Consider the following 27897-nt stretch of genomic DNA (forward strand, 5'->3'; position numbering starts at 1 on the left):
GGTTTTTTGGATTCAGGATATTTTTACAGAAGCCTATGAAGCGATAGTTGAAGTAATTGTGAAGCAATTAGTGATCTGGATCTCTGAGAGTTTGTGTATAGGCTTAGAAACATTAAAGCAAAGATATACTGAAAGGAGAGTTGGAAAACCTGGGGGCAGATCATTGCAAAAAAAGTGGAGAAGAAGCACTGTTTGAAAGGATAGTTGGGAAATCTGGTGGTAGATCCTTGATGAAAACAGCTGATGAAAACATTGTTTATAAGAAGATTTTAAAGTGTATCATTTTGAGAGGGGAGTTTGGAAACACTCTTGTGACAATCATTTGGGGAGAATTTGAGATGAAATCCATCGAACACCGATTGAGTGTCATCTGCCACTTTGTTTTAGAGTGGGGTGCTGTCTGACCACAGTTAGCCTGTTGGATTACAGGGATAAGATATATTTTGTAACCTGTTATCCATAAGATCTGTGTACATTTGCGAAGATAAGTGGGAGTGAAGAAGCATTGTATTATAGTCAAACCAAAAGCTTTTTCTTCCAAAAAAGTAAAAGTTACAGTATTTTGAGCCAGGGTTCCATTCTGTGATCTACCTGTCCAGTAGTAAAACCAACTCGGATCGAAAAAACTCTGGAAAATAATAGGTACCTCCATGCCCCTTTAATTTACACAAAAATGCACATTTAATTTTAAAAACTATTATATAGGTCACATCGTAATGAGACTATGTACTTCTCAAAAGGAATTTCCTGGCTTTCGCTCTGAAGTGGTTAGCACTGATGCCTTACAGCGCCAGGGACTCTGGTTCGATTCCGACCTTGGGTGGCTGTCTGTGTGGTGGTTTGTACATTCTCCCCGTGTCTGCCTGGGTTTAGTCCGGGTGTTCTGGTTTCCTCCCACAGTCCAAAGGTGTGCAGGTTAGGTAGCTTGGTCATGCTAAACTACCCCATTTGGGTGGGGTTGCAGGGATGGGGTGGGGAGTGGGGCCTAGGTAGGGTGGTCTTTTGAAGGGTCAGTGCGGACTCGATGGGCCAGTGACCTCCTTCTGCACTGTAGGAATTCTATGAAGAGCGTAAAATGGTCCTGGCACTAGCTCAAAAGATGACAAGACATTGAGAGTTCACAACCCACTCTTCGACCAGGGTAAATTTAAACTAAAACTCATTAAAGTGATCTCTACAAGAAATACAGGATAGCTGTAAGGAGGAATTAATATTAAATTGTACTTTAAATAATCAATTCTCTCTTAAATTACTTATTGGGATGATGCATTCAGGAAAAAAAACATGCAAAGGTTTGAGATACTGTGACAATTTATATTAATGGTGTACAAATCCAGGCTCATTTACCTTAGACTCTCCACCTCCGAGCACATTCACCATCACTTCCATCACTGTCTCGTGCATCCCCAGAGCCCTCATTAGATTTGGGTGTTGGTAAAACACTTTGTTATTCATTATATCCCTATGTGAAAGGGGGAAGTTAAAAATAAAACATTTATTGGGCAAAAATGTTTATTAATGGGCTTTGATTAATTGCTCTGATAATTCGATTAACAAAGCTATATTACTTAACTGTTCATTTTTTGGAATATTTAAGCCTAACCTTTAATTTTTATCTATTTTTCATTTATTAGATGAAGGCACTTTGATCCTTTGAACTTAAATCAATTTTGCCTGATATTGGTTAACATGCTGAAATCAAAACTGCAAATAAAATTATAGCTTAAAATAAATTCCAAAGAAAAAGAGAAATGGAAGGTAACCCCAAGTCAGGTGTGACGGTTGGGATTTCATGCCGCATTCTCATTTTATGCCATTTAAACCAGGGGCATTTCAGGCTGAAGGGTGGGTTTTCCAAATCCTTCTACAATGATCTGGAATTCCACAGAATCAAGATTAGCCAACACCTCCCTTGACCACCCCTCGGCCTTGCCCCAAGCCCAGCCTCCAGCAGCCCGGGACGTTGCCGATTTAAATTTCCCCTGGCTATGTCCACCCCCTGGAGAAGTCACCACTGCCGTTCAAGAAACCTCAGGCGAGCGATCGGTTTTTTTTCAGATCCCTGGTGAAATCCAGCTCCCACCCTGATTTCCCGTGCATTTCCTTTGAGGAACAGATCAGAGCAATTGAAATAATGCTCAGGCCTCATGTTGAGGAGGCTCGTAGGTGTTTCTTTCCACCACAAATCCAAAGATTTTCAGAGCCTGTTTTTGGAGGAGAATCGTTCTCATTTCCAAGAGCTGGTTACTGAAGCAATTTTCTCAATTCCTTCATACCCTCCAGAGCTGTGAAACCTAATGGGGTATTTTTAACCTAGTTCGCTGGGAGAGAGACCCATAAGATCGGGTAGATCATTGGTCTTAGGCCTGCCTAATATTGCAACGGTTAACTTCAATGGACAGTAAATTCAGGCAGGTTGTAAAAGCAGCATTCCCATCAGTTCCCCAATGGTTGTATTTAGAAACATTGGGTGGAATTTTACGGCCGTTCAGGCCAGCCTGAAATGAGGTGACTTAATTGAGACATACAAGATGATCAGAGGATTAGATAGGGTGGACAGTGAGAGCCTTTTTCCTCGGATGGTGATGTCTAGCACAAGGGGACATAGCTTTAAATTGAGGGGAGATAGATATAGGACAGATGCCAGAGGTAGGGTCTTTACTCAGAGAGTAGTAAGGGCATGGAATGCCCTGCCTGCAACAGTAGTGGACTCGCCAACACTAAGGGCATTCAAATGGTCATTGGATAGACATATGGACGATAAGGGAATAGTGTAGATGGGCTTTAGAGTGGTTTCACAGGTCGGCGCAACATCGAGGGCCGAAGGGCCTGTACTGCGCTGTAATGTTCTATGTTCTATGTTCTAGCCAGATATTCTGGTCCTGCCAACGGAGCACCCTGCCACAAGATTCCTGGTGACGAGGGACGCATTCAATGGGAAACCCCATTGGCAACGGCGGGACCAGAAGATCCCGCCCTCGGACAATGGCTGGCCACTGCTGCAGAACACGCAACAGGTTGCGCAGAAAATCCTGCTCACAGAAACGAGGAGCCATTCAGTAGGCCATTCGGCCCTTCGAGCCAAATCTGGTTATAATTGACGGAAGCATTCTGTGGTAAACGGTGTCAAGTTTAAGTCTATTAAAAATAATAATTTGTTCGAAATCCTCCAAAAGATAGGCCTTGAAATTATACCGTGGGATGATGGGTAGACGAGTGTAACCCATTTGTCTCAAAATCTTCTCTATTAGATTTTGGAGGCATAAACTCACTAACATAAATGATTTAACAACTCCACCTCGAATGAACTTGAGGGAGGAATTTCAAACAAAAATGTGAGTCATTCATATATTATCCCAAGTGTATAATAGATTATGTTAAAACCTGTTGTCAAGTTTAAAAGGTCACTAACATTTGAAAAGCGATTCAGCTCAGTATAAACGTAAATATCCAACAATGCTCACATAACATTGTGAAATCCCTTGAGCTACACAAAGGTTAAGGTTACATTTTGCTTACTCACCCCAGCCCACGGATCATCAACTTTTCCTCTTCTTTACCCATTCTGACACTCAGAAGAGATCTGATCTGGCCCAGGGAAGCAAGTAAGTTTATTGTGTCCTCCACGGACACTCCGTTTATTGTATATGTCTTGGGTAAAGCACGAACAAGCTCACCAATGCCATCATACTGCCGATGTAAAAGCACAAACATGGCCCTCACCAGCTCTGGGTCTTCGATCACTGACTCCTGGGCCCACCGTACCATGGTCTCAGAAATCAACTGTTGCAGAGTGGCTAAGATAAAAATCAAAATCTGACAGTCACTTCAATGAACAGGTTTGAAATATTCTGACAGCGTATTCAAATTGCTATGGTGTACTCACATTTATTGCCGCGGGTACAAGTAATAGTGAATTGGGATGCTGTTAGATGCAAAATGTAAATATTTTGCCTATTTTGACTTTCCGCTTATAGAGCTTGCGTGCATCATGTAAGTCCGGGGACACTGCTTTCCCAATACTGCAAACGATTCATCAGATCTTAATACACTCAGTATCCTACAATTCAATTTTTAAAATCTCACAACATTTTAATGCAAGGTTTATGATGAAAGGTCACTGACCATAAACACTGGACTGAATTTCCCGGGGGGCGGGGGGGCGGGGGCAGCAGCTCTCGCCATATGAAGAGTCGCGGGGAACCCGATCCCCATCAAGCCAACAGGCCTGCTGGATTTTTATACTCTAACGAGCATTGACTGGCAGCAGGCAATCACAAGAAGGAGGTCCTTTCTTGGAATGCTGACGCCCAATCATTTGTCAGGCAGCTCTCCAGGCCTTCCAGGCACAGTGCTGCAGTGATGTGCCTAGGGCTAAGTGTTGGGACATAGAATGTACAGTGCAGAAGGAGGCCATTCGGCCCATCGAGTCTGCACCGGCTCTTTGAAAGAGCACCCTACCCAAGTCCACATCTCCACCCTACCCTATAACCCAGTAACCCCACCCAACACCAAGGGCAATTTTGAACACTAGGGGCACTTTAGCATGGCCAATCCCCTTAGAAAGAGGACCCTACTCAAGCCCCCATACCTATCCTGTCCCTGTAACCCAGTAAGCCCCACTTAACCTTTTTGAACAGTAAGGGCAATTTAGCATGGCCAATCCACCTAACCCGCACATTTTTGGACTGTGGGAGGAAACCGGAGCACCCGGAGGAAACCCACACACACACGGGGAGAACGTGCAGACTCCTCACAGAGTAGCAGGTAAGCAGTTGGGGTCCGGCGAGGTGAAGATAGAGAAAACCTGTGGGGGATGGTCGCAAGGGGGACAACTGGGATCCTGGGGATGATCCAATGGTCTCCTGGCCTTCAGTGAATGGTGACCACCATCAGAAAGGGAATTCTATTTAGAGGTGACACCCCCACCACCTGCTTTCCTGCCCAATGCATAGGTTTCAAATGTTTTCTATTCCCCCCCACGATCAACCATCCACATAAAAATTGAGGCCAGGCAGGAAAAGGCCCTTAAGCCTCTCTCTGCCCTGCACCCCCCTGCCCCACCACCCCAAGGCCCTGCCTCTCCCATCATAAAATTGCTTCTGGTTCAGGGTCCTGGAGGAAATCACATCCATGCATTTTTACGCTCCCACATCCCCCGAACTCAAAACTTGCCAGAGGGGGGTGGGGATTGGGGGGAGGAAGAGTGTAAAATTCAGGCCAATCAGTCTATTTCTCGCTCCACGTGTGCTGCCTGACCTGGTGAACATTTCCAGCATTTTCTGCTTTTATTTCAGATTTTCAACGTTTGCAGTATTTTGTTTTTGTATCAGATTTAACAACAAGTTGTTCGTCGTCGTTTGGTGGCACAGAACCTGAGTAATGCTGAAAAAAGAGAAAGGCTGTTGAAGCTTTTCGTCTTGCACTCATCAGGATAATTCACAAGAATACAAAATTGTAAAGGGAGCAATATAAATGTGGTATAAATTGTTGTCCCCTCTATAAGCTGGTATTGCCCTGTTGAATGCAAGAAAAAAGCTTCGACAGCATGTCTCTATTTTTAGCATTGTTACCGAAACCCAATTGTTCCAAACCTTGCTGAAGAAAACCCATTTCTGAAGGCACAGTGAGAAGGATTCAAAATTGCTAGGGTATTTAAAAAGAGGAGTCATACAGTGTGCATTAAATGGGTGAGTCACAATCTGGGATCACTGAATCTAAAGGAAATCGGTTCTAATATACAGAAATAAACACTAACTAGGTTTCTTTGTCTCCTGCTCCACTGGATTCTCTTTCTGTTTTTTCTTTAAGTACGCCACTTTTTCCACCAGGTTCATAAGTCGACCCCTGATAGTCGAGTCACTGTCATTATTATTTGCTTCTTCTTCCTCCAGTTCAATGCCTGAAACAAGAAATGTAACTGCATTTTAGCATCTGAAGTCTCATTCAAATTAACAGCACTGGGAAAGAGGTCAGAGTGGGGAGCACCCTTTGTGAAGTTGCTTTCAAGTGACTCACTTTAAAATTGCTGTTTAACTTCCTGAATGAAGACATCATGAAGATTAAAATTCGTCAATAAAATGTCTTTATCCTGTCAATAACCAGCTAGTAAAATCTTCCACCATAAAATGGTCACTTTAATTAATGAGATGTCACCTCATTTCAGATAAGTTGGACGGGATTCTGCGGGAATCGGCGGGGAGGGCAACTCCGGTGCGAAGGAGTGGCGGGAACCACTCCGGCGTCGGGCCGCCCCAAAGGTGCGGAAACCTCTGCATCTTCAGGGGCTAGGCCGGCGCCGGAGAGGTTTGCGGCGCACCGGCCAGCGGGGAAGGGGCTTGGCGCCAGGCCAACCGGCGCCGAAGGGCCTCCGCCGGCCGGCGCGAGTTGGCGCATGCGCGGGAGCGCCAGCGTGTGCTGGCGTCATCCCAGCGCATGCGCAGGGGGGTGTTCATCTGAGCGTCAGCCATCGCGGAGGACCACAGCGTCCGACGCGGAAGAATAGAGTGCCCCCACGGCACAGGACCGCCTGCGGATCAGTGGGCCCCGATCGCAGGCCAGGCCACCGTGGGGGCACCTCCCGGAGCCAGATTCTCCCGTGCCTCCCCGAGGACCCCGGAGCCACCCGCGCAGCCAGGTCCTGCTGGCAAATACCTGGTGTCATTTACGCCGGCGGGACTGGCTGAAAACGGGCAGCCACCCGGCCCATCGTGGGCCGGAGAAACGCCGGGGGGGGCGCCGACCAGCGCGGCGCGATTCCCGCCCCCGCCAAATCCCCGGCCCGGAGAATTTGGCAGCCGCAGGGGGCGGGATTCACACCGCCCCCTGGAGATTCTCTGACCCAGCGGGGAGTCGGAGAATCCCGCCCATGTTTTTTTCATTTCTTAAGTTCACCTGATGTAAGGAAAGTTGAGATTTATCAATAAATCGATAATTTTTTTCGTTCAGGAGTATCGTTGGCTAGGCCAGCATTTATTGCCCATTCACAATTGCCCTTGGGGAGGTGGTGTTGAGCTACCTTCTTGAACCATTACAATCCCTGAACTGTAGGTACACCCACAGCGCTGTTAGGGAGGGAGTTCCGGGATTTTGGCACAGTGACAGTGAAGGTACGCCATATATTATCCAAGTCAGGATGGTGAGTGACTTGAAGCAGAACTTGCAGTTGGTGTTGCCATTAACATTGACAGATTAGCAAAGTATTAACTGCATGTAGACAGATCAGTTTCACGGAGGATGTTTTTCACGCCCTTTGTTTGGGGAGTATTGGTCTGTAAGTGTGGTCAATATTACGCTGTATTAACACCAGCAGTGTAGCTCGCACCATTTTAAAAGAGAGGCCCACAATAGAGAGCTGTCAGCCATTCGGATGCGATGCAGCGGACTCACTGCGACTACAAGCAGTCCACCACACTGGGAAGCTCAAGTAACTCCATTGTCCGAGGTCTTGTTGGGGCCAGGTTTTCAGCTACTGGCAAAGGGGTGAAGGGAGTTGGAGCCAGGCTCGAGATTCTAGGGGGAGGGGATAAAGGCAGGGGATGATCTTGTGGGTGTGATGCATCCAATGGAGTCAGAGGACCCACAAAGGTCCCCTCCTTGCCCGATACCAATCCGTGCAGGAAAAGCTTCAGACTGGTGTGGGCCTTCCCTCTCTAAGGATATTGATTGGTCATTTAAGGACCTCAATAGCCCCAAGGGAAGGTGAGCGACCTCCATCCCCCTTTTAATTGTGCACAGTAAGAGGTTTTACAACACCAGGTTAAAGTCCAACAGGTTTGTTTCGATGTCACTAGCCTTCGGAGCGCTGCTCCTTCCTCAGGTGAGGTGCTGGTGGGTAGGTGGTAGACACAGTGTCCATTAGATTTTACATCCCCCCCACCCCCAACAACCTTCAAATGTCCAGCAGAGGAACGTATAATCCATACCTAAGTATTGTTCTGTGAGAAATCGAATGCATTGAATGATAAATATTTGTGATTTTCACACTTGAATTTTAAAATTCAACCATGATGTTTTCTTTTTCAAAGACTTGCAATGACACAATGACTCTCGTCACAGCGCTTTGCCCTTTAAAAAAATCCCTCGGAAGCCTAAACATTGACTCCAGATCCCATGAGGTTTCACCGCATCAAGTTAAACATGGACAAGGAAACCTCCTGCTATTACCACCTACTGTCACCCTGGGCTGATGAATCGGTACTCCTCCATATTGGAACAGCACTGAGGATGACAATGGTAGAGAATGTACTCTGCGAGGGTAAATTGAACATCCATCGCCAAGAGTGACTCCGCAACACCACCATTGACCAAGCTGGCTGCGTCCCAAAGGATGTAGCTGCTGTATGGAATCTTTGGCAGACGTTGAGGGAATCAACAGAGGGAAAATCATATTTGACCTTGTTCCCAGCAATCTACCTGTTGCAGATGCATCTGTGTCAAAATGGACGGCGGCCTGAATTATAGATTCAATGTAAAATCGGACATTTTAAATTAAGAATTGGACATTTTAAATTAAACGCAGTCAGCTCCTGACCAACCTGAACAGACAAATTGCCAGGACATGCCTGGGCCCGCCTTGTCAATAACCAATCATATGGACCGATTATTTTGGATTGCCAAGATAGAGCTAGACATTCGGGCACCCAGTTTCCCCACCCTTACCATATACGGAGAGAGGTTATGTGTGAACAATACACCTAGAGATGGACCGCAGGGTGGGCTGCTGGTGCCCTGCAGAGTTGCAAGCGGCAACACTATTGGGTATTAAGACTCCCGCCCCGAGACCTCACTGGCTGAGGGCCAGAGAACTTTCTGGCAAGATGAGAGGATGGGAATAAAGATCGAGACCATCGGAACCCTCCCCAGTGAAGACTCGATGCAGAGTTAATCGAGAAGATTGGACGACCGACCAGAGATGGAAGGAAGCAGTGTGCGAGACCCACCTTCGGAAGAAGGTCCTGAGGAAATCGAACTCAAGAGAATCGACCCGCAGCTCGACTGAGTCCATCCGCACAGGTAGTATTGAGAATTTTAGGATTATTTACTCGTGTTTGGGATCATTTAAGAGGGAATGACGGTTTTACTGTATTTAATAATAACTTTAGTTGAATCATGCACTTGTATTTGTCCTTTGTCCATCTCGCAAAGAAAGGTACCTGGGTTTGAGTAATAAACTGGTCAAAGTGTCTAATGTTTTTCATACAACATATCTCTCCATCATAGTACTGGTAGGAGAGAGGCACGGTCCTTGTGGAGAACAAATCCCACCTTCACATTGAGAATTGTGTTGTATGGCACTACCACAGTGTTAAATGGGATAGATTTCAAACAGACCTTTGTCTCCACAATGACTGTGTGGTGGTCACTGTCATGAACAGATCTAGCAACTCAAAGCTGCACATACATAAGATGCTGTGGTCCATCAGCAGCAGAAGAACTGAATACAACCACAAACTGTAACCTCATGGCTCAGCATATCCCCCAATCTATCATACTATCAAACCAGGGTATCAACGCTGGTTTAATAAAGAGTGCAGGACAGCATGCCAGGAGCAACACAGAGTTGATGGTGTAGTGGTAATATCACTGGACTAGTAATCCAGAGGCCCAGGCTAATGGTCTAGCGACAATGGTTCAAATCCCACCATGGCATTTACCTCACAACATTTAATAAGCATTTAGGTGAACACTTGAAATGTCATAGCACCTAAGGCTATGGGCCAAGTGGGTAGACCAACACAGGTCTACTTGCATGCCAAGCAATAGAAGGAGCAAGTAATAGACAGAGTGAAGCAATCCCACAATCAACAGATAAGACTTAAGCTCTGCAGACCTGCCACATTCAATCATGAATGGTAGTGGGAAATTAAACAACTCACTGAAGGAGACAGCTCCACAAACATGATGGGGAAGTCCAGCACATCAGAAAAAGAGAAGGATGAGGCATCTGCAACAATCTTCAGCAAGAATTGCCGATGATCCATCTCGGTCTCCTCCGGAGGTCTCCAACATCACAGATTTCAGCCAATTCAATTTACTCCACATGGTATCAATAAACGGCTGAAAGCACTCAATACTGCAGAGGTTATGGACCCTGACAACATTCTTGCAATGGTACTGAGGACTTGTGCTCCAGAACTTGCCGCACCCCTAGCCAATCTGCTCCAGTACAGCTACAACACTGGCATCTATTGGGCAATATGGAAAGTTGCCCAGGTTTGTCCTGTCTGCAGAAAGCAGGACGAGTCCAACCTGGCCAATGATTGCCCCATCAGTCTACTCTCATCATCAGTAAAGTGATGGATAGTGTCATCAATGGTGCTCTCAACCAGCACATCCTCAGCAATAATCTGCTCACAGATGCTCAGTTTGGGTTCTATCAGGGCCTCTCAGCTCCTGACCTCATTACAGCCTTCGTTCAAACATGGACAGAAGAGCTGAACTCCAGAATGAGGTATGAGTGACTGCACTTGACATCAAAGCAGGATTTGACAGAGTATGGCATCAAGGAGCCCCAGCAAAACTGGAACCAATGAGAATCAGGAGGAAAACTCTTTGCTGGTTAATGTCATACCTGGCACATAGGAACATGGTTGTAATGGTTGGCGGACAATCATCTCAGTCTCAGGATATCACTTCAGGAGTTTCTCAGAGTAGTGTCCAAGCCCAACCATCTTCAGCTGCTTCATCAATGACCTTCCCTCCATCATAAGGCCAGAAGTGGAGATGTTCACAGATGACTGCACAATGTTCAGCACCATTCATGACTCCTCAGGTATTGAAGCTGTCCAAGTTCATATTCAGCAAGAACCAGACAATATTCAGACTTGAGTTGATAAGTGGCAAGTAACAGTCACACCTCACAAGTACCAGGCAATAAATATCTCCCACAAGAGAGAATCTAAATATCTCTCCTTGACATTCATCGCTAAATATGCCACTTTCAAAGTCCTGGGAGTATTGACCAGAAACTGAACGGGACGAGCCGTGTAAATACTGTGACTACAAGAACAGGTCAGACTAGGAATTCTGTGGCAAGTAACTCACCTCCTGACCCCCCAAAACCTGTCCACCATCTACAAGGCACACATCAGGAATACTCTCCACTTGTCTGGATGAGTGCAGCACCAACAACAGCAAGATGCTCATACCCATCGAGGACAAAGCGCCAGCTTGTCTGGCGCCCCATCCACCATAGTAAACATTCACTCCCTGCACCACTGATGAACAGCGGCAGCTGTGTGTACCATCAACAAGAGGCAGTGCAACAACTCACCAAGGCTCTTTGACAACACCTTCCAAACCTGAAACCTTAACCACCTGGAAAGACAAGGGCAGCAAATACATGGGACTCCACTGTTCTGTGTGGAGTTTGCACGTTCTTCCCATGTCTGTGTGGATTTCCTCCGGGTGCTCCGGTTTCCTCCCACAGTCCAAAGATGTGCAGCTAACATGGACTGGTCATGATAGGTTGCCCCTCAGTGTCCAAAGATGTGCAGGTTAGGTGGGGGTACGAGGATATGGTGGGGGAATGGGCCTAGATAGGGTGCACTTTCAGAGGGTCCGTGCACACATGCTGGGCCAAATGGCCTCCTTCTGCACTGTAGGGATTGTATGAAATCTTTGAAACCACCACCTGCAAGTTCCCCGCCAAGCCACACATCATCCTGACTTGGAACTGTATCACTGTTTTTTGGTTAAAATCCTGGAACTCCACCCCTAACAGCACTGTGGATGTACCTACACCAGGTGGACTGCAGAGGTTCAAGAAGGAGGCTCACCAACTCCTTCGTAGGGGCAATTAGGGATGGGAAATGAACGTTGGCCGAGCTAGTGTTGCCCATATGCCAGGAACAAATATGTTTTTTTTTTAAATTGCAAGAGAGGGAGCATTAGGCTAGTGATGCATTCTGAAGATTTTTTTTTAAATTGAAAAAGAAAAATGTCTGTCAGCTACAGGGAGGTGGAGGTTTAAAACAAAGCTGGAGTACCGTCCCGCTCCCTCCACCCCGGTCTGTTGCCATTCCATCGCAGAATCTTAGCCTCAATTTGTCCCTTAATTGCCTTAATAGGCCACCCATTCTCCAACCTCCCTCTACCAAAATGGGCCAGATGTGGGGACATGCCGACAAAGCGGCACGCCGCTCTCCGACGCCATTTTTTCAGTCCTCCTGCCTCCCACCCTGCCTCCAGCGGGATACTGTAGCCACCTGAGTTGGCCACTTCCCGACTTGAAATGGAGAACCGCAAAGGCTGAAGGGAAATTCAGCCAACACAGGCAAAGACTAGCAAATACAGAAATCATGTGTATTGAAACCTGTAAGGAACCAGACAGCACTGAAACCAGCAGCCATCTGCATAGTAATACAGCAGCCATCTTCATAGTAATACAGCAGCCATCTGCATAGTAATACAGCAGCCATCTGCATAGTAATGTGCGATTCCCAGGCACAATGGCAACAGTTAAGGTAAATAAAGCCAAGCCAGACTCCTCGGCGCCAGCAGGAGCCAAGACAAAGGAAGGCCAGCGGACATTTAGGGACCGCCCAATGATCAGGGAACAACTCCAGTATTGGAGAAATCGATCCAAGTGATCGGGACGCAGTCCAATCACTTGGAACCAGGTACGGGGTCCGCCCCAAAGGGCGGGAAGCCCCTGGGTTCTATAAAGTAAAGCCCCCAAGTTCAAATCGTCCTTCTTTGGCAGGGTCACTCAGCAACTTGAACCAACCCTTGACAGTGACCTGCCTCGCTGCCTCCAACCAAGTAAGTCTCAAGTCAATGCTCACTACGAGATAGGCGCTCCTAGCTACCAGTCCATACCAGCTTTTGAATCCTGCAGATTGGTCCGAAGCTAAGTATAGGCCTTTTAGTGATAGGAATAGCCTAGAAAGTAGAGTTTATGCATGAGTAGTGATTTACTGTGTATAATAAATGTGCTTTGATTTGAATCTTACTCATTGGTGTGTTGAGTTATTGATCATTACTTGAACTTGAACCTCGTGGCGGTATCATAAAGATACCTGGCGACTCTAGAGCAAAGGTTAAACAAACAGAGCAAATTACGATTTAAGAGCCAACCAAAAGTTAGCAACAATACAAATTTTTTTTCCCCAGTATGTCAAACTGACCACAATGTGCCATGAGGTCTTCGTGGAAATCCAACAGTTCTTCACGAACATCTAAAGGGCATGGACACTCACGCCTGTCATTTTTGAAGCTCAGCAACATGTTAATCTGAAAATAGAACAAATTCATTAATCTTATAACTAAGCTGTCGGACTGTCAGGATATAAACAATATCACAGGTTCACTCTATAAGTGAAGAGGCACAGTTTTCAAAAATGCCGAAAATGCATTCACACCTCTAAATCTTTCCCTATTTGAAACAATCTTGGGATTCGTTTGCGTTGGGATTGTGCAGAAATCCTCAAGATTTTCCACTGGTTATGAAGGGTGTAAGTACTAGGTCTCACACTTGAGTCGTCATGCTATTCTTAAAATAGTCTGTTAGTTTGGAAACGACTTGAAAATGTTTTTTGAATCTGCAGATATGAGTTTGATACACCATAGGCAATAAGATCTTGTAGGCTGTTAAGCATATGTAAAAACCTTTAAATTGTTCTTTACGGGCTTTCACAAACGAACACCCAATAAAAAACAATCTTCGCCTGTTTATCACCTTCAAGGACAAGAATTCTTCCTGCCCCTAGCAGATCATGAGATGAGCGTGCATTGTTTTTTTTTATCACCGTGCATGTCACTAGCACGATGCAGTCATATCCCATGATCTGATTTTCAGTGACAAACTCCAGAAGGGAAGCAACTTTAGGTAAGTTATTGTTCATAGGCTGTTCAAAAACAGGAAGGAAAATTTAAGTCTACATCTTCCCAACCCCAAGCAACTTTCGAAATAGAAATTTCAGAAATGTCAAGCAGAAAATAATTTTGCGCACTGATCCCCCACATGGGACAGAATTTAACGCGGAGAGTTTGGAGGCAGGGGCGGGTTGTTGGGAGGGGGTGGACACTGCTGCATTCCCACCTCTGCCCTTGTGGACGGCCTTCACGTCCTGATGCAAAATGAGCCCTTAGTGGCCCTTCTTCATGTTTGAGGAATTCATATTAGTCAGGTCACTGGGGAGAACTCCCCTGTCTTGAGGTTGCGATAAGATTCAACAGATTTTTATTAATGGGAACCAAGACACCAAGATAACGTTGTTGCTCTTTTTCAAATAGTGCTGTGGGATTTTTCCATTAATCCACCAGCAGGGTTCAGGAGTATGACCACTAAACAAGTTTTGAATTAGTCGCTTATCATTTACTCAACGTTGATGCAACAGCCCGGCAATACTGTAAGCTGTCTTATCTAGTAAAGTATTAAAATGTGTAAGAAGAAAAGAGAAAGGATGGAGTTTTTATTCAATTCCTATTCAATTGAGGAATAATCCACATGTTTCGAAAGTTCAAAATTAAAAACATAAAAAACATCACACATTTATTCAAACACAGCGGTTAAAACATTGTCAGACTTTTAAAAATCATCAAGAAATTCAATGAGATTTCTTAAATACATCAAAAATGAAGGGGCTCGTAAAAGAAATTGGTCTGTATAAAGTTAGTTAGTAACTATCCTGTCCATCTGTTTCTCTAACCTGCTCCTGTGGAGGTGATCGGAATTCTTTCGTTTTCCTGGCAGTCAATGCGGCGGACATGTTTAACGCCTGCATCACTTCATTATATCGGAACCTTTGGTTGTCCTGAAGTTTCAAAACAAAATCGTCTGAAAAGGCGACAATGGCTTCAATCCGATGACGGAGCTGACAGTCACACAAATACTGCAAAAGGTGGCACATCTGAGGAAAAATAGAGACAGAACATGTCACGTGGCAACACTGCCTGCATCCCTCTCCATTAGATTGCGAAAGCTATGTAAAGATTTGTGGAACACTTTGCACTTCACCTTACTCTTTCCGTACAGTTGTCCAACAATGATTTAATAGTGGCTTGGAATAAAAATTGTTCCAAAAGAGGTTTTCTTTATAATTGTGGATTATTGGGAAAAAATGCCCCTCGGGGAAATATATTTAATTGTTTTCATTTTAAATCATTAATTAGTATTTTTTTTAAATTGAGGCTCGACGAAAGATTTCTCAAGTAAACTGATGCTCTTTCTATGCTGGTAGTTCCTTCTGGCCACCCAGAAAACAACAAAAACTGTCCACATCTCAAAATTTCCATCCCCCATTTATCAATTTCTTGGTAAGTTACCTTTTCTTCTAAGTCTCCACGCGTACCAGGTAGTCAATAGAGCCAAAGGTCCTGTGACCTTTTGCTCCGACTCTCGGAATGTCACTGTGACCTGGGCTTTACCATTACCCACTCCACCACAGTCATATTGCAGCTGAGTAAGGTACTCACCACTGGGAATGTATGCTCGCTTTGCTCTCTGTAGAAAGATTGTTTGCGTATGTACAAAGAGCACATTTGTAGTTCTACCATCAGTTTTGTATAAATCAGTAACTACCTTTGTGGGGGAAATTGAACCAGGAACCTCTGCTTCCTCAATCTCATATTTTTGGTGTTTATATATATCTGGAAAAATTCATTTTGAGAAAACTCATTTTTTCTTTATTGTCTTCAAACGTGGTCAGGCAGTGCAAGAAAGCCAACAGTGTCTGCTTTCTGTGCAGTAAATCCATAATCACAATGACGAGCAAGACTGCAGAAGGGAGATAGATCACTTGGTTGCATGGTGTACCAAAAACAACCTCTCTCTAAATGTCGGCAAGACCATGGAAGTGATCATCGATTTATTAAAAATATATTGTCAAATTATGTGTATTTAACTGACAATTTTGCAGCAAGCTGATTGATCCATGAAAGCATGACATGGATGGAACAGTAATGCATTACCACGCAAGTGACTGCCAGAGATCAATTCTGCAATCCCATGCAATAGCTTCCTGTCAGCCTCCTGGCCTCTCTCCAACCCAGGTACAGTGTTTCTTCCTACTCTCAAACAGCAGACCACTCTTTGTGGAGTCTCAGTTCACTCCCTGTGGGCAAGGTCTCTCCACTCTTGCCAACCCTCAGTCCTGCAGACTCAGGCAATGGCGCGCGTCCTTCGCGGGGCTTGCTGCTGCCCAACCCTGTTACTTGTCATTTTGGATATTATACCATGGTCCTTTAAGTGATAGCTGTAGCTCAGTGTGTAGAAAACTCGCCTCGGGGTCAATTCTCTAGCCGTTCGCTGGCGGCAGGAGTCCCCTGCCCCACCAGCAGCGCACGCCCACCTACGGGTTTCCTGGCGGCATGGGATGGCTTCAATGGGAATGCCCATTGACAGCAGTGGGAGCAGAGAATCCTACTATCAGTGAACGGCATGCTGCCTCCCGCTGCCGGGAAACAGGCGGTTTGGAGGCAGTGGAATCCTGCCCACTATGTTTAACAAAAGATAAGTTGCTGATAACCACACACGTAGTCAATGGGGACTGTTTGCAAGTTTTACTTTTGAAGTGGTTTTTTGAAATTTGTTCTTGGGATGTGGGCATCACTGGCAAGGCCAGCATGTATTGCCCGTCGTAAATGCAATTGAGGAGGTAGTGGTGAGCTTCTTTCACGAACTACTGCAGCCCATATGATGTTGGTACACCACCAGGGAGGGAGTTCCAGGATCTTAACCCAGCATCAGCGAAGGAATGACGATATATCTCCAATGATGGCTTGGAGCAGAACCTCGAGGTGGCGTATTCCCATGCATCTGCTGTCCTTGTCTTTCCAGGTAGTAGAGTTCCGGGTTTGGATGGTGCTAACGAAGGGGCTCGGGAGAGTTTCAAAGTGTCATTTATGGGCAACCGCACATCCGGGCGCAACGGGTAAATTGTGCGAGAGGCCCAAATCAGGCTCTGTGCCGGGCCGATCCCAAGACACCCGACTCGCTCCTTCCGGCAGATCTGCATCGTGCCTTCCCTGGGTGAGATCCAGATCTGCATGTTTGATGAGCCATTAGGCCATACCTGCAAGACCTTGCCAAGGCACCATTGAATACTGACCTCCACAAACCTGGATCAGGTGTAACAGCACCTCAGGGGGTCTTGCAGGTCACTTCAGACCCACCGCTGGTCAGGAACAGAGCCGAGTAGTATCCTGGCACTTCCCTGGCACCTGGGCACCTTGGCACTACCAGGGTACCCGGGTGGCACTGCCAGGGTGCCAGGGATACTGTCAGGATGCCAGGCTGTTCAGTGCCAGGGAGCCTTGGTGCCAGGGAGGGGTGAGTCCTTGCCCATTGGAGGAGGGGGGGGTTGAGGGAGAGTTTCCAGGGAACTCAGCAAAATTGGAGGGGGTGAATAGAGGGTTGCAGAAAGCAGGGGGGAACTAGCTCGGCAGCAAGATATCTGGATGGCCTCGGCGGGGGGGTGACGACACTCCCCGAGGCCAGAGAAACACCCCGCTAAATGCACCCAAAAGTGGACTTTAAATTTTTCCACCGAGTTGCGCCCTATATTTATTTCCATACTTACGGAGGAAAGGGTCCTTTTTAACCGAATCAGAGAATCTCTGAGCTAAATATTTCAAGACTCCTCAGAAAATAAAAATAGATTGAGGCCCTTCAACCTCATAAGTTGTAGTGCGTCTTTCACAGTTTGGCTTGTCGGGGGCACTTTCTGACTTACCTGAATAACTGCAAATGAAATTCCCAAGAGGATAAAGCTCTAAAATTCTTCCCAACATCCACCCAAGTAAAAGATTCAAACTGATGCAGAGCCAGAAGCGATGGCCTTAATCTACATCACACATCGATGCAGCTTAAAGTTTAACCACAGAGGACTGTGCAGGATCAGCTACTTTCCATTTGCAGCTCCAGTCCTTTGGCTGGGTGCACATCAGCCTGATGCTACTTGAATTTATTTACATTTCCTTTATTTTTCCAACTTTCGTCCCCCTTTAATCCTGAAAACATTGATCAATTTGAGCCTCGACTCTCAGTGAGTGCCGTGCGTGGAGGGAGCGGTGGGTATTTGGGGTCATGGAAACTAAGCACATCCCCATCACATGCCCATATGCAGTCTTCCAATAGTGGTTGAAAGGTAACTGTCAGGGGCAAGAACCCAGGACTCTATTCCTCTTCCTAACCTGGTGACAATGAGAGCAATGGAACCATAGAAGGCATCACCCTCACATCACCTCCCTGCCAGCTCACCCGCCCCCCACCCCCAGCCACAAACAAATGTCAGTCGGATAAAACCTGGGGCTAATTTAAATATCTACCTTTAAAGCGTGGAAAATCAGGAAACCATAAGCAGTGCTCATCACTGTTTCAAATTTTCTGAATTTTGTAGAAAATCTCCATCTTTCAACTGTTTTATTTTTTATTCACCAGTATGAATATTGGGGTGGGTCTCGTCAACCATTTTTATATCTCTCCCAATTTCTATTCCCAATCCAAAATAACAATTGAGACAGACATACAGCAGGTTGTCAAATCATATGACACTGTCACACCAAATCAAATCTAACATCTATGTCACATCATGATCAAATTTAACTCCAACTCAATCTATAAGTTTGCGGATGATACGACTGTGGTGGGCCATATCTCAAACAATGACGAATCAGACTACAGGAGGGAGATAAATCACTTGGTTGCATGGTGTACTGAAAACAACCTCTCTCTAAATGTCAGAAAGACCAAGGAACTGACTTCAGGAAGCGTAGCACGACACACACTCCCGTCTGCATCAATGGCTCCAAAGTGGAGATGGTCGATAGCTTTAAGTTCCTGGGGGTCACCATCACTAACAGTCTGTCCTGGTCCACTCATGTTGATGCAACATTCAAGAAAGCCCAACAACGTCTCTACTTCCCACGGAAGCTAAAGAAATTTGGCATGTCTGCATCGACTCTCACAAACTTCTACAGATGTGCGATAGAGAGCATCCTACCCGGCTGCATCACACCCTGGTATGGCAACTTCTCGGTCCAAGATCGCAAGAAACTGCAGTGTGTGGTGAACTCAGCCCAGCGCATCACACAGGCTTGCCACCTCCCGCTGCCTCAAGAAGGCTGACAGCATTATCAGAGACCCTTCCCACCCAGGCATTGCCTTCTTCCAGACCCTTCCATCAGGCAGAAGTCTGAAGACCCGCACATCCAGACATAGGAACAGCTTCTTCCCCACAGCTACAAGACTCCTCAACGACTCCCCCTCGGGCTGATCTGTTCCTTGTAAGAACACTATTCACGACGCCCTATGTTGCTCTTGTTCATGTATTTGCTTTGTTTGGCCCTTTGTTCCACACTGTAACCATTCACTGTTTGTCAATGTACCATTTGTCAATGTTCTCTGTTGATTATTCTCTTGGTCTACTATGTACATACTGTGTACGTTCCCTTGGCTGCAGAAAAATACCTTTCACTGTACTTCAGTACATGTGACAAATCAAATCAATCAATCAATCCATCAATCAAGATCTAGCTCACTCTGTGCTATAACAAAGAGACACAACTTGGAACTCCAAAGTTCTTTACTACAACTGAAAAATCCATTTGTCCTCTACCTTCAATGATCCTGACTTTGGTAGCTTTCTTAATGTCTCATCATATCACTGTCCTCATTATCCCAAAGTGGCAGCAATGGATTCAGTCTTGCTGGGAGAGTTTCCACTGGAATGCACCCCCAGGTAGGTGGATCGGGATCATGACAGTTGGGGAGGATCCCTGACTAGACCCCACTCTGCTGGGAATTGGGAAATGCATGCTGGTGGACTCAATACCATTGCTGCTTCACAAAATTTACAAAAGTTGATAGTTATTTTGTACAATGTATTTTTGTAACTGAGTGCTCCAAAACAGAACTTTACCCACTCAGGAGAAGGAAAAACCACACATATTAAATTGTGAATTAAATTTGTAGAATTATTCCTAGAATGTCTTCCTTTTGGCTACTTTTAAGTGCAGATGAGAGATTGAGGGAGTTAGCTCGGGAAGTTGCAAACACCCGGGATAGAACAGATTTGAACTAGTGACGATAAAGATACAATTAGCAACCTAGGGTCTTTCTGTATCAATTGTGCATAACAAGTCAATTCACTGGTACATTAAGGCTCAGGTACAAGAGCGCATTCTGCGGTTATGATACTCGTAATCCAGAGATCTGGTCAAGTGATCTGAAGACATGTATTCAAAGGCACAGTAGCAACTGGGGAAGTTGAACTCAAGTTAATTAAATAAATCTGGAGTATAAAGATAGTACTATCAGTAATGATGATCATGAAACTACCGACTTGACATAAAAACCTATCAAATTGAATAATGTCTTTTAGGGGAGGAGATTTGTCCCTAGCTGGTCTGGTGGAGTTACTGGCTATGGGGATAGGGTGGAAGCATGGGTTTAAGTAGGGTGCTCTTTCCAAGGGCTGGTGCAGTCTCGATGGGCCGAATGGCCTCCTTCTGCACTGGACATTCTATGATTCTATGACCTCCAGACCCAGCAATGCGGTTGACACTTAAATGCCCTCTGAAATGTGGCACTCATCTGTCTCGAGAGAAATTATTTTTTAAATAAAATTTAGAGTACCCAATTAATTTTTTCCAATTAAGGGGCAATTTAGCATGGCCAATCCACCGAGGCTACACATCTTTGGGTTGTGGGGAACACAGGCACGGGAAGGATGTGTAAACTCCACATGGACAGCTCACTCTTAGATGTGACATAGACTTTGCTTCAATCATTACCACAGTGCATTCCACAACCTAACAACCTTTCTGCGCAAGAATATTTCTCTGTCTGGCATTTTAACAAAGGCGTCATCATGTTTAAAATAAATAAAGTCAGGGGGCATTGTGAAAATAGCAGGCAGACGCTCGTAGAGTCTTCATTGTCAATGCTGTGCAGAAACAATTTCAAACCCAGAGCTCTCCAAAAATCAACAGAAACTAAAGGAGAAGAAAATGCTTCTCAAGTCCATGGACTACTTTGAAATTATTTACATTTTCAAAGATTCTTCAATACAAAATGGCCAGGAAAGTAGCGGTTGTCCCAAAGCTCTACGGTAACCAAGATATCAACAAGTTGAAATTATTTAGCAATGGGCAGCACAGTGGTTAGCACAGTTGCTTCGCTGCTCCAGGAATCCCAGGTTCGATTTCCGACTTGGGTCACTGTCTGTGCAGAGTCTGCACGTTCTCCCCGTGTGTGCGTAGGTTTCCTCCGAGTGCTCCGGTTTCCTCCCACAGTCCAAAGATGTGCAGGTTAGGTGGATTGGCCATGCTAAATTGCCCTTAGTGCCCAAAAAGGTGGGGTGGGGTTACTGGGTTACGGGGATAGGGTGGAGGTGTGGGCTTGGGTACAGTTCTGTTTCCAAGAGCTGGTTATGATGCGATGGGCCGAATGGCCTTCTTCTGCACTGTAAATTCATTTTTAAAATAAATTTACAGTACCCAATTATTTTATTTTTTTCCAATTAAGGGGCAATTTAGCATGACCAATCCATCTTACCTGCACATCTTTGGGTTGTGGGGGAGAAACCTACGCAGACATGGGGAGGATGTGCAAACACGACACAGACAGTGACCTAGGGCTGGGATTCGAACCCGGGCCCTCACCGCCGCAGTCCCAGTGCTATCCACTGCGCCACATACTGCCCTTGCACTGTAAATTCCATGATCTATGAAGTTTCCTACAGTTCTTTCCCCCCAGAATAGTGGCACCTACTTATTCAGATATAACTGGCAGGAACACATCAAAAGTTCGGTTAAGATTTTCTTTAAGCACTACCTGAAGTTTAACTGGCTCAGGAAGTTTCATCTGTAGTAGACCTTCTTTGGGGACTTGGTCACTTTTGAATTCTTCATCGCCTCCTTCTGCTTTTTGATCACTTTTACTTACGTCCTTCTCATTTATTATATTTTCCTCGGTTGCCTGAGTGTCTTCAGCGAACACACTGGCTTCGATCAGCTGCAAAATATGCTTCAAGTCTTCGCTGCAGAAGATACCCATGATAAGGAGCGTGTAAAAGAGTTTGATGAGGGGGACGAAAAGAAACTCGGTGCTGCCACCAACTGGGTCTCGCACGTGGAGGCTGCCCTCTTGCACGGCTTCTGTCAGCATTTCGATAGTTTTGGCCTTCAGGATGTCCAGTGGAAATTCTGGGCTGTACTGGAAGGATTCCCCCGTCATGGTGACAAAGCTGGCCGAGGAGAACTGCATTCTGGGCCTGAGGGAGGTGCTGAGGCCCACTCCGGGGACTGCGTGATTTTGGTTGTCGTCTGGGAACAAAGTAATGCTCTTGGTCTCGTCTGTCATGGGAACGATGAATTCGTTGTTCATCATCAGCCTGGCAGTGGCATAGGTACTAAGGTAAGTGTCAATGAGTAGATCATAGTAACCTGTTCGCAGCAAACCAGGTACGTATTTGCTTTCTATAGCGTACAGCAATTGAGACTCATCCACGTGGCTGCACAGGGCATGTGCCACTCGATTATTGCCCAGAGCACAAACTGCGGAATACAAACGCAAGGTATGGTAGTGAAATTTCAGCAGGTCCTCATGCTCTGTGAGTTCCAAGATATCCAAAGCCCTACATATCATAAAGAATTAAAGGAAAGGTTAATTATAATAAATATAAGACACATGCCAACCTCTTGATATTAAAAAAAAAATGACAGTACTGCAGCCAGTTAAGGAAGGCCAGAAGTTAAGTAAAATAGCACGTCTTAGATTTGGCCTTTCCAGGGCCTGAGGCGGAGCAAAGCCGCCCTCCAAATGTGTGGATCGACAGAAAGAAATTGCTGCTGAGGACGTTGCTAATCACTCATTGCCAGAATTGCATTAAAAAATGACAACATGGTTTCAAGTCATTCAGTCCAATCAGCTCATGTTGGTGCTAATCCTCTCCACAAACTCATCCTCTCCACACACTCTTATCCTAATTCCTTGTGCTCCCCTTGTTCCCATCCTTCTTTGTTTCCTTTTCCTTTAGCTTCCAGTCTAACCTATCCTTAACTGTTGAACTAGTGCTCACAGTCAGCATGCAAGATCAGTGCTGATTTATTGTGCTTGGTCCTTGTGTTACTTTCTCATTTAGATGCTCAGAATAGTTTCCCAGCTACGGGCACCCAAAACACAAATGGATCATTAAGTGAAGTGTGTGATTAAAACCCGGTAAGTGGGAATAAAAATATTTCTCCAGGCCTCTGCTGCTGTGTTTGACCATAATTAGAGTTCACAGTTATTAATTGTTCACAGAATACTGCCTGAACCAGGCTCTTTGGACACTTACCTGTTCTCTTCAGGAATATGTAAAGACATGAATCTTAAAGGCTCTGTACATTGCACCTGCCATCCATGGCGGTCGCTAACACGACTGACATCCACCTTTAAGAACTCATTCGGCACTCTGCTCCACAACACAGGGGTAAGGTGCTGAACATGAAGTCGAGGAGGACACTGTGGGGTTGGATTCCTGCGCTCACTTTTAAACAATCCGGCTGACAGGGGCATTACGTTCTGGAAATGAATGGAAGAGATGCAGTGGGACCTTGAAAACGATTACAATATCAATCCTTTCCTTACGACAGGGGACCAAAGTCCCAGTACAGTTACATTGCCTTTCAGATGTCGACTGACAGAATTAAACTCCTATTGGAGGCAGTATTATCTGCCAAAGTGCAGTTAGATGAGGTGATCTTAAGCAATATCAAAGTATGTGGGTGAACTTGTTTATGGGCCGTAACGAAAAAGATTTTTAAATAATTGATGCCGGACATCCAGGTCCCTTCCTCCATATTTTACCCAACACACACAGACTTGATCTCTCTTCCTGTCTATTTGTACTCGGGCATAAAAGCTAGCAGTCGATCATTCACAATCAAGTGGAAAGCAGTGGTGGGCAGCACAGGAACAGCCATGCAAGGTGTCAAGTGCTGAGGGTCATAAACAGGAAGGCAACAAATACAACCCTTAGTCCTGATTGTTAGCTGCAACTTTTATGGAGTTAACCAGCTGGCAGGACTGAGGAAAGTTAACATCTGACTGTCTAAAATCACCCACTAGATGGTGGTAAAAATCAGCAAAATTATGACTGCTTCCAGATACTTTTATCATTCGGAATCTTAATCTGAAGCCATGATGTGGAGATGCTGGCTTGGACTGGGGTGGGCACAGTAAGAAGTCTTCGAACACCAGATTAAAGTCCAGCAGGTTTGTTTAGAATCACTAGCTTTCAGAGCGCAGCTAGTGATTCCAAACAAACCTGTTGATCTTTAACCGGGTGTTCTAAGACTTCTTAATCTGAAGCAATGAGCAATAAATCGGTACATTGAGTGGGATGTGCCCTCCATCGCCCTCCCACCCCCGACCCCCGCAGTGATATTGTGGTGACAGAGACTGCCTGACATTGCCTGGTGGCAGGATCTTCCGGTCCCACCACTGTCAATGGGTTTTCCTGCTGTTTGCACCCTCCACTGCGATGAACGGGGGCGGGGAGGTCGGGCTCCGCACTGGATGCCAGGCCGATCACGAGTCACCCGACTCAGACCCTTGCAACCTCCCCCAGGCTTCCCCTGTTCTTCTCTCCCGGGACACATGCCACTTTCGCTTATTGTCACAATAGGCTTCAATGAAGTTACTGTGAAAAGAACCTAGTTGCCACATTAACTTCACTCCGGCTCACTGCACTTAGTTCCAGGCACACTGCTGCATTTCCTCTTCCAGCCACTGCAGCGCTGTGCCTGAAGGGGCTGGAAAGCCGATGGCCGATCTGATTTGGCTGACAGCTCTCCAAGGCAGGACTTCCCCCCCCCCCCCCCCCCAAGTGAGGACAGAGGTCTTGCCTTTTGCCAACCAGGATTCTAAGGGTCAAATTTTGAGGCAAGATTAAACAAACTTGGTTGGATTCCTTGAAGGGAAAAGGCTAAGGGTGATTTGCTTAATGTTTTCAAGATTTTGAGGGGAACTGATAGGGGTAGCGAGACAGAAACTGTTTCCAATGGTTAGGGAGTCTAAGAGTTAGAGCAAGAACTTTTCGGAGTGAAGTTAAGAAACAATTCTCTACGTAAAGAGTAATAAAGATTGGAATTATCTTCTGCAAATGGCAGATGATGATGGATCAATTGTTAGTTATCTCAAGATTTGAAAGTTACCAATGAGCAATGATCTCCTTGAATGGCAGAACAGGCTTTAGGAGGTAAATGACCTGCTCCTGTGTTCCTTTGTACCTTGAATTTTATTTACAAAGAAAATGTTCTCCCTTACTTCCCAATTAATTAGTGCAGTAATCATATCAGAAGCCAGATTTCAGCATGTCTCTTTTTATCTGCTCAATCAGTATTATGAACTAGCAAAACAGAAATTATATCAAAAGAGGGGATTAAACAAAATAAAGCTAATGTATTTTAAGTTCTGGTTTTAATCAGGGGCCTCCCAGCTACCAGAGGCTTCAGAAGTGTTGTTAGGCCAGAGATTTGCTTATTATACTAGTGAATTTCCCATAGCTTTGTTTATGAAAGTCAAGTAATATGCTGCTTTCTAACGATGGAAAGGCCTTGGTATATATAGTGCACGCTGTTATATTTCTGCTAAAGCATATTTCTAATTCATATGGCCTGTTCCTCTGAGACTAAAAGTAAATGAGAGAATATGAAATAAAGAAGCGATGATTTGCACATTATTGGATGCATGTAAATTTCCAGCTACAGCGAAAGAAGTCTGTGTTTCTTTCCATAGTTATTCACAAATAAATTATCTGAACGATGAGAAACTTGTGACTTTTAGATAGATGGATAGTTTGTTGTGATAGTACCTAATGCATTCATACATTCTCAAGCTGGTTATACACAGTTGGGGCACCTGTCTTTTTAAGGAATGAAAACCTGCCTCCAAGAGCTGCTGTTGAATCAGAGGGCCAGTTGGTCTTCAGTGCTAGAAGTGCCACCAGGAACGATGGGACACTATTGGGACTGCAACTAGCCTGGAGCAGCATCATGGATGCCTCCCTGGGACCAAGGTAAATGGGGCCTGGGTTCCTGACCCTAGTAGGGGGGAGGGGGGGGGAGAGGGGTGGTGCCAGCTGCTAAGGCAGGAAGGGGTGTCTCCACAGGGCCAGCCTTGCCAGTGGAGAGGCTCTGCATTAGCCATAAGGTGTCCCACCAGGGGGACACCCCTGCCACTGGTACAATGCCAGTGAAGATCAGAAGGAGCCTTTGATTGGCCACTTAAGATCCTCACTTGGGCTCTGGGCAGAGAAGACCATCCTCCACCTTCCCCAACACTGATTAATTCATCTTACTTCACAGTTCAATGGCCGAAGTGATGAAACCCCAAATGTCTGTGAACATTGTCCACATCAAAGAGAGGCAAGCACAGTGAAATCACACATGCTTGAGTGATTGGAATGCATCTAGTGTTTGGAATGCACTTACCTCTCTTTGATGTGGTTAATGTTTATAGACATTTGGGGCGGGATTCTCCCCTACCCGGTGGGGCGGGGGGTCCCGGCGCCGAGGAGTGGTGTGAACCACTCTGGCATCAGGCCACCCCAAAGGTGCGGAATCCTCCAGCCCCGCCAGTCGGCAGGGAAGGGGCTTGGCGCCACGCGAACCGGCGCCGAAGGGCCTCCGCTGGCCAGCGCGGGTTGGCGCCTGCGCGGGAGCGCCAGCATATGCTGGCATCATCCCGACACATGCGCGGGAGGGTTCGTCTCCGCACCAGCCATCGCGGAGGACCACAGTGTCCGATGCGGAGGAATACAGTGCCCCCACGGCACAGGCCTGCCCGCGGATTGGTGGGCCCCAATCGTGGGCCAGGCCACCGTGGGGGCACCTCCTGGGGCCAGATCCCCCCACGCCCCGAGAACCCCGGAGGCTGCCCGCGCCGCCAGGTCCCGCCAGTAAGGACCTACTCCAATTTACGCCGGTGGAACTGGCAAAAAGTGGGCAGAACTTCGGCCCATCACGAGCCAGAGAATTCGGGCCGCCCTGGGGCCCATTGAGTCACGCCGGACCCCGCCATTCTCCGAGGCTGGCGGCACGATTCATGGCGGGGCGATTTTTGGGGGGCCGGAGAATCCCGGCGGGGGGTCGGAGAATCCCTCCCTTGGGGTTTCACCTCATGGCCACTGAACTGTGAAGGGAGATGAATGAATCAACGCTGCAGATAGTTTGTAGAAGTTGTTAATCACAGACCACCACTAGAAAGCTATGAATGGCTTGCAGCTAATGGATCTGTGGGAACCAGACAGGTCATAGCTGCTCCTTCCTGAAATGAACACATGGTGCTGCAAGGTAATGGTTACAACTGTAATCCTTCTCAATGCCCCAGTCTGGACTGATCTCTAGCTTCCAGACAGAGGTCTCATTTCTGGGGGAAGGGGGTCTGGTAGAGGAGGCATGGACAAGCGATGCATTGATGATTGGGGGGGCGGAGGAGGTGGCTTTCGGATGGTCTCTACCTGGATTTGCAATTCAGCTCAGGTAGGAGAATCTCCCAAACAGTGATTCCAGCCCCCAGTATTTTACTGGAATATCCAATAATTCAGAACAAAACTAGCACGACTGCAAGAACACTGAATAAAAATACCCTTCAAACAATGAGAAATTCTCAGCACACATGTCATATTGAATAATCTGAGATCATTTACAATATAACCAAAAAGCTTAGATAAAAACATAAAGATAAATTACTGTATTAAAATCACTCCAGGGAATTTTAATTGTAGCATCAATTACCATGCAAGAAAAAAACGCATGACCTCATTGAGAAGTGGAAGTGATTGTAAAATGGGAAGAGAGGAGACTGGCAACAGTTTATCTATAGGCATATGTTTTCAAGGCTCAAAGGTGCTTACGTGTTAACTGAACCCGGATGAATTGTCTAGCACAATCACATATCTCTGT

General features: G+C 45.9%; 1 protein-coding gene across 1 annotated transcript in view; it reads right to left on the minus strand.

Annotated features, from left to right (window-relative positions):
- The window catches only part of ryr2a (ryanodine receptor 2a (cardiac)), a 1117859-nt gene that overhangs the window by 343266 nt on the left and 746696 nt on the right, over positions 1-27897 (minus strand). Inside the window, exons 34-40 of the mRNA XM_072511661.1 lie at positions 23286-23512; positions 21782-22583; positions 14655-14855; positions 13131-13236; positions 5759-5902; positions 3524-3797; positions 1348-1462 (exon numbers count right to left, since the gene is read on the minus strand). Of these exons, the coding sequence (XP_072367762.1) occupies positions 1348-1462; positions 3524-3797; positions 5759-5902; positions 13131-13236; positions 14655-14855; positions 21782-22583; positions 23286-23512 (1869 nt within the window). The remainder of the gene's footprint in view (positions 1-1347; positions 1463-3523; positions 3798-5758; positions 5903-13130; positions 13237-14654; positions 14856-21781; positions 22584-23285; positions 23513-27897) is intronic.

Source organism: Scyliorhinus torazame, chromosome 1, assembly GCF_047496885.1.
Source record: "Scyliorhinus torazame isolate Kashiwa2021f chromosome 1, sScyTor2.1, whole genome shotgun sequence".
In the NCBI taxonomy this organism is placed as follows: domain Eukaryota; kingdom Metazoa; phylum Chordata; class Chondrichthyes; order Carcharhiniformes; family Scyliorhinidae; genus Scyliorhinus; species Scyliorhinus torazame.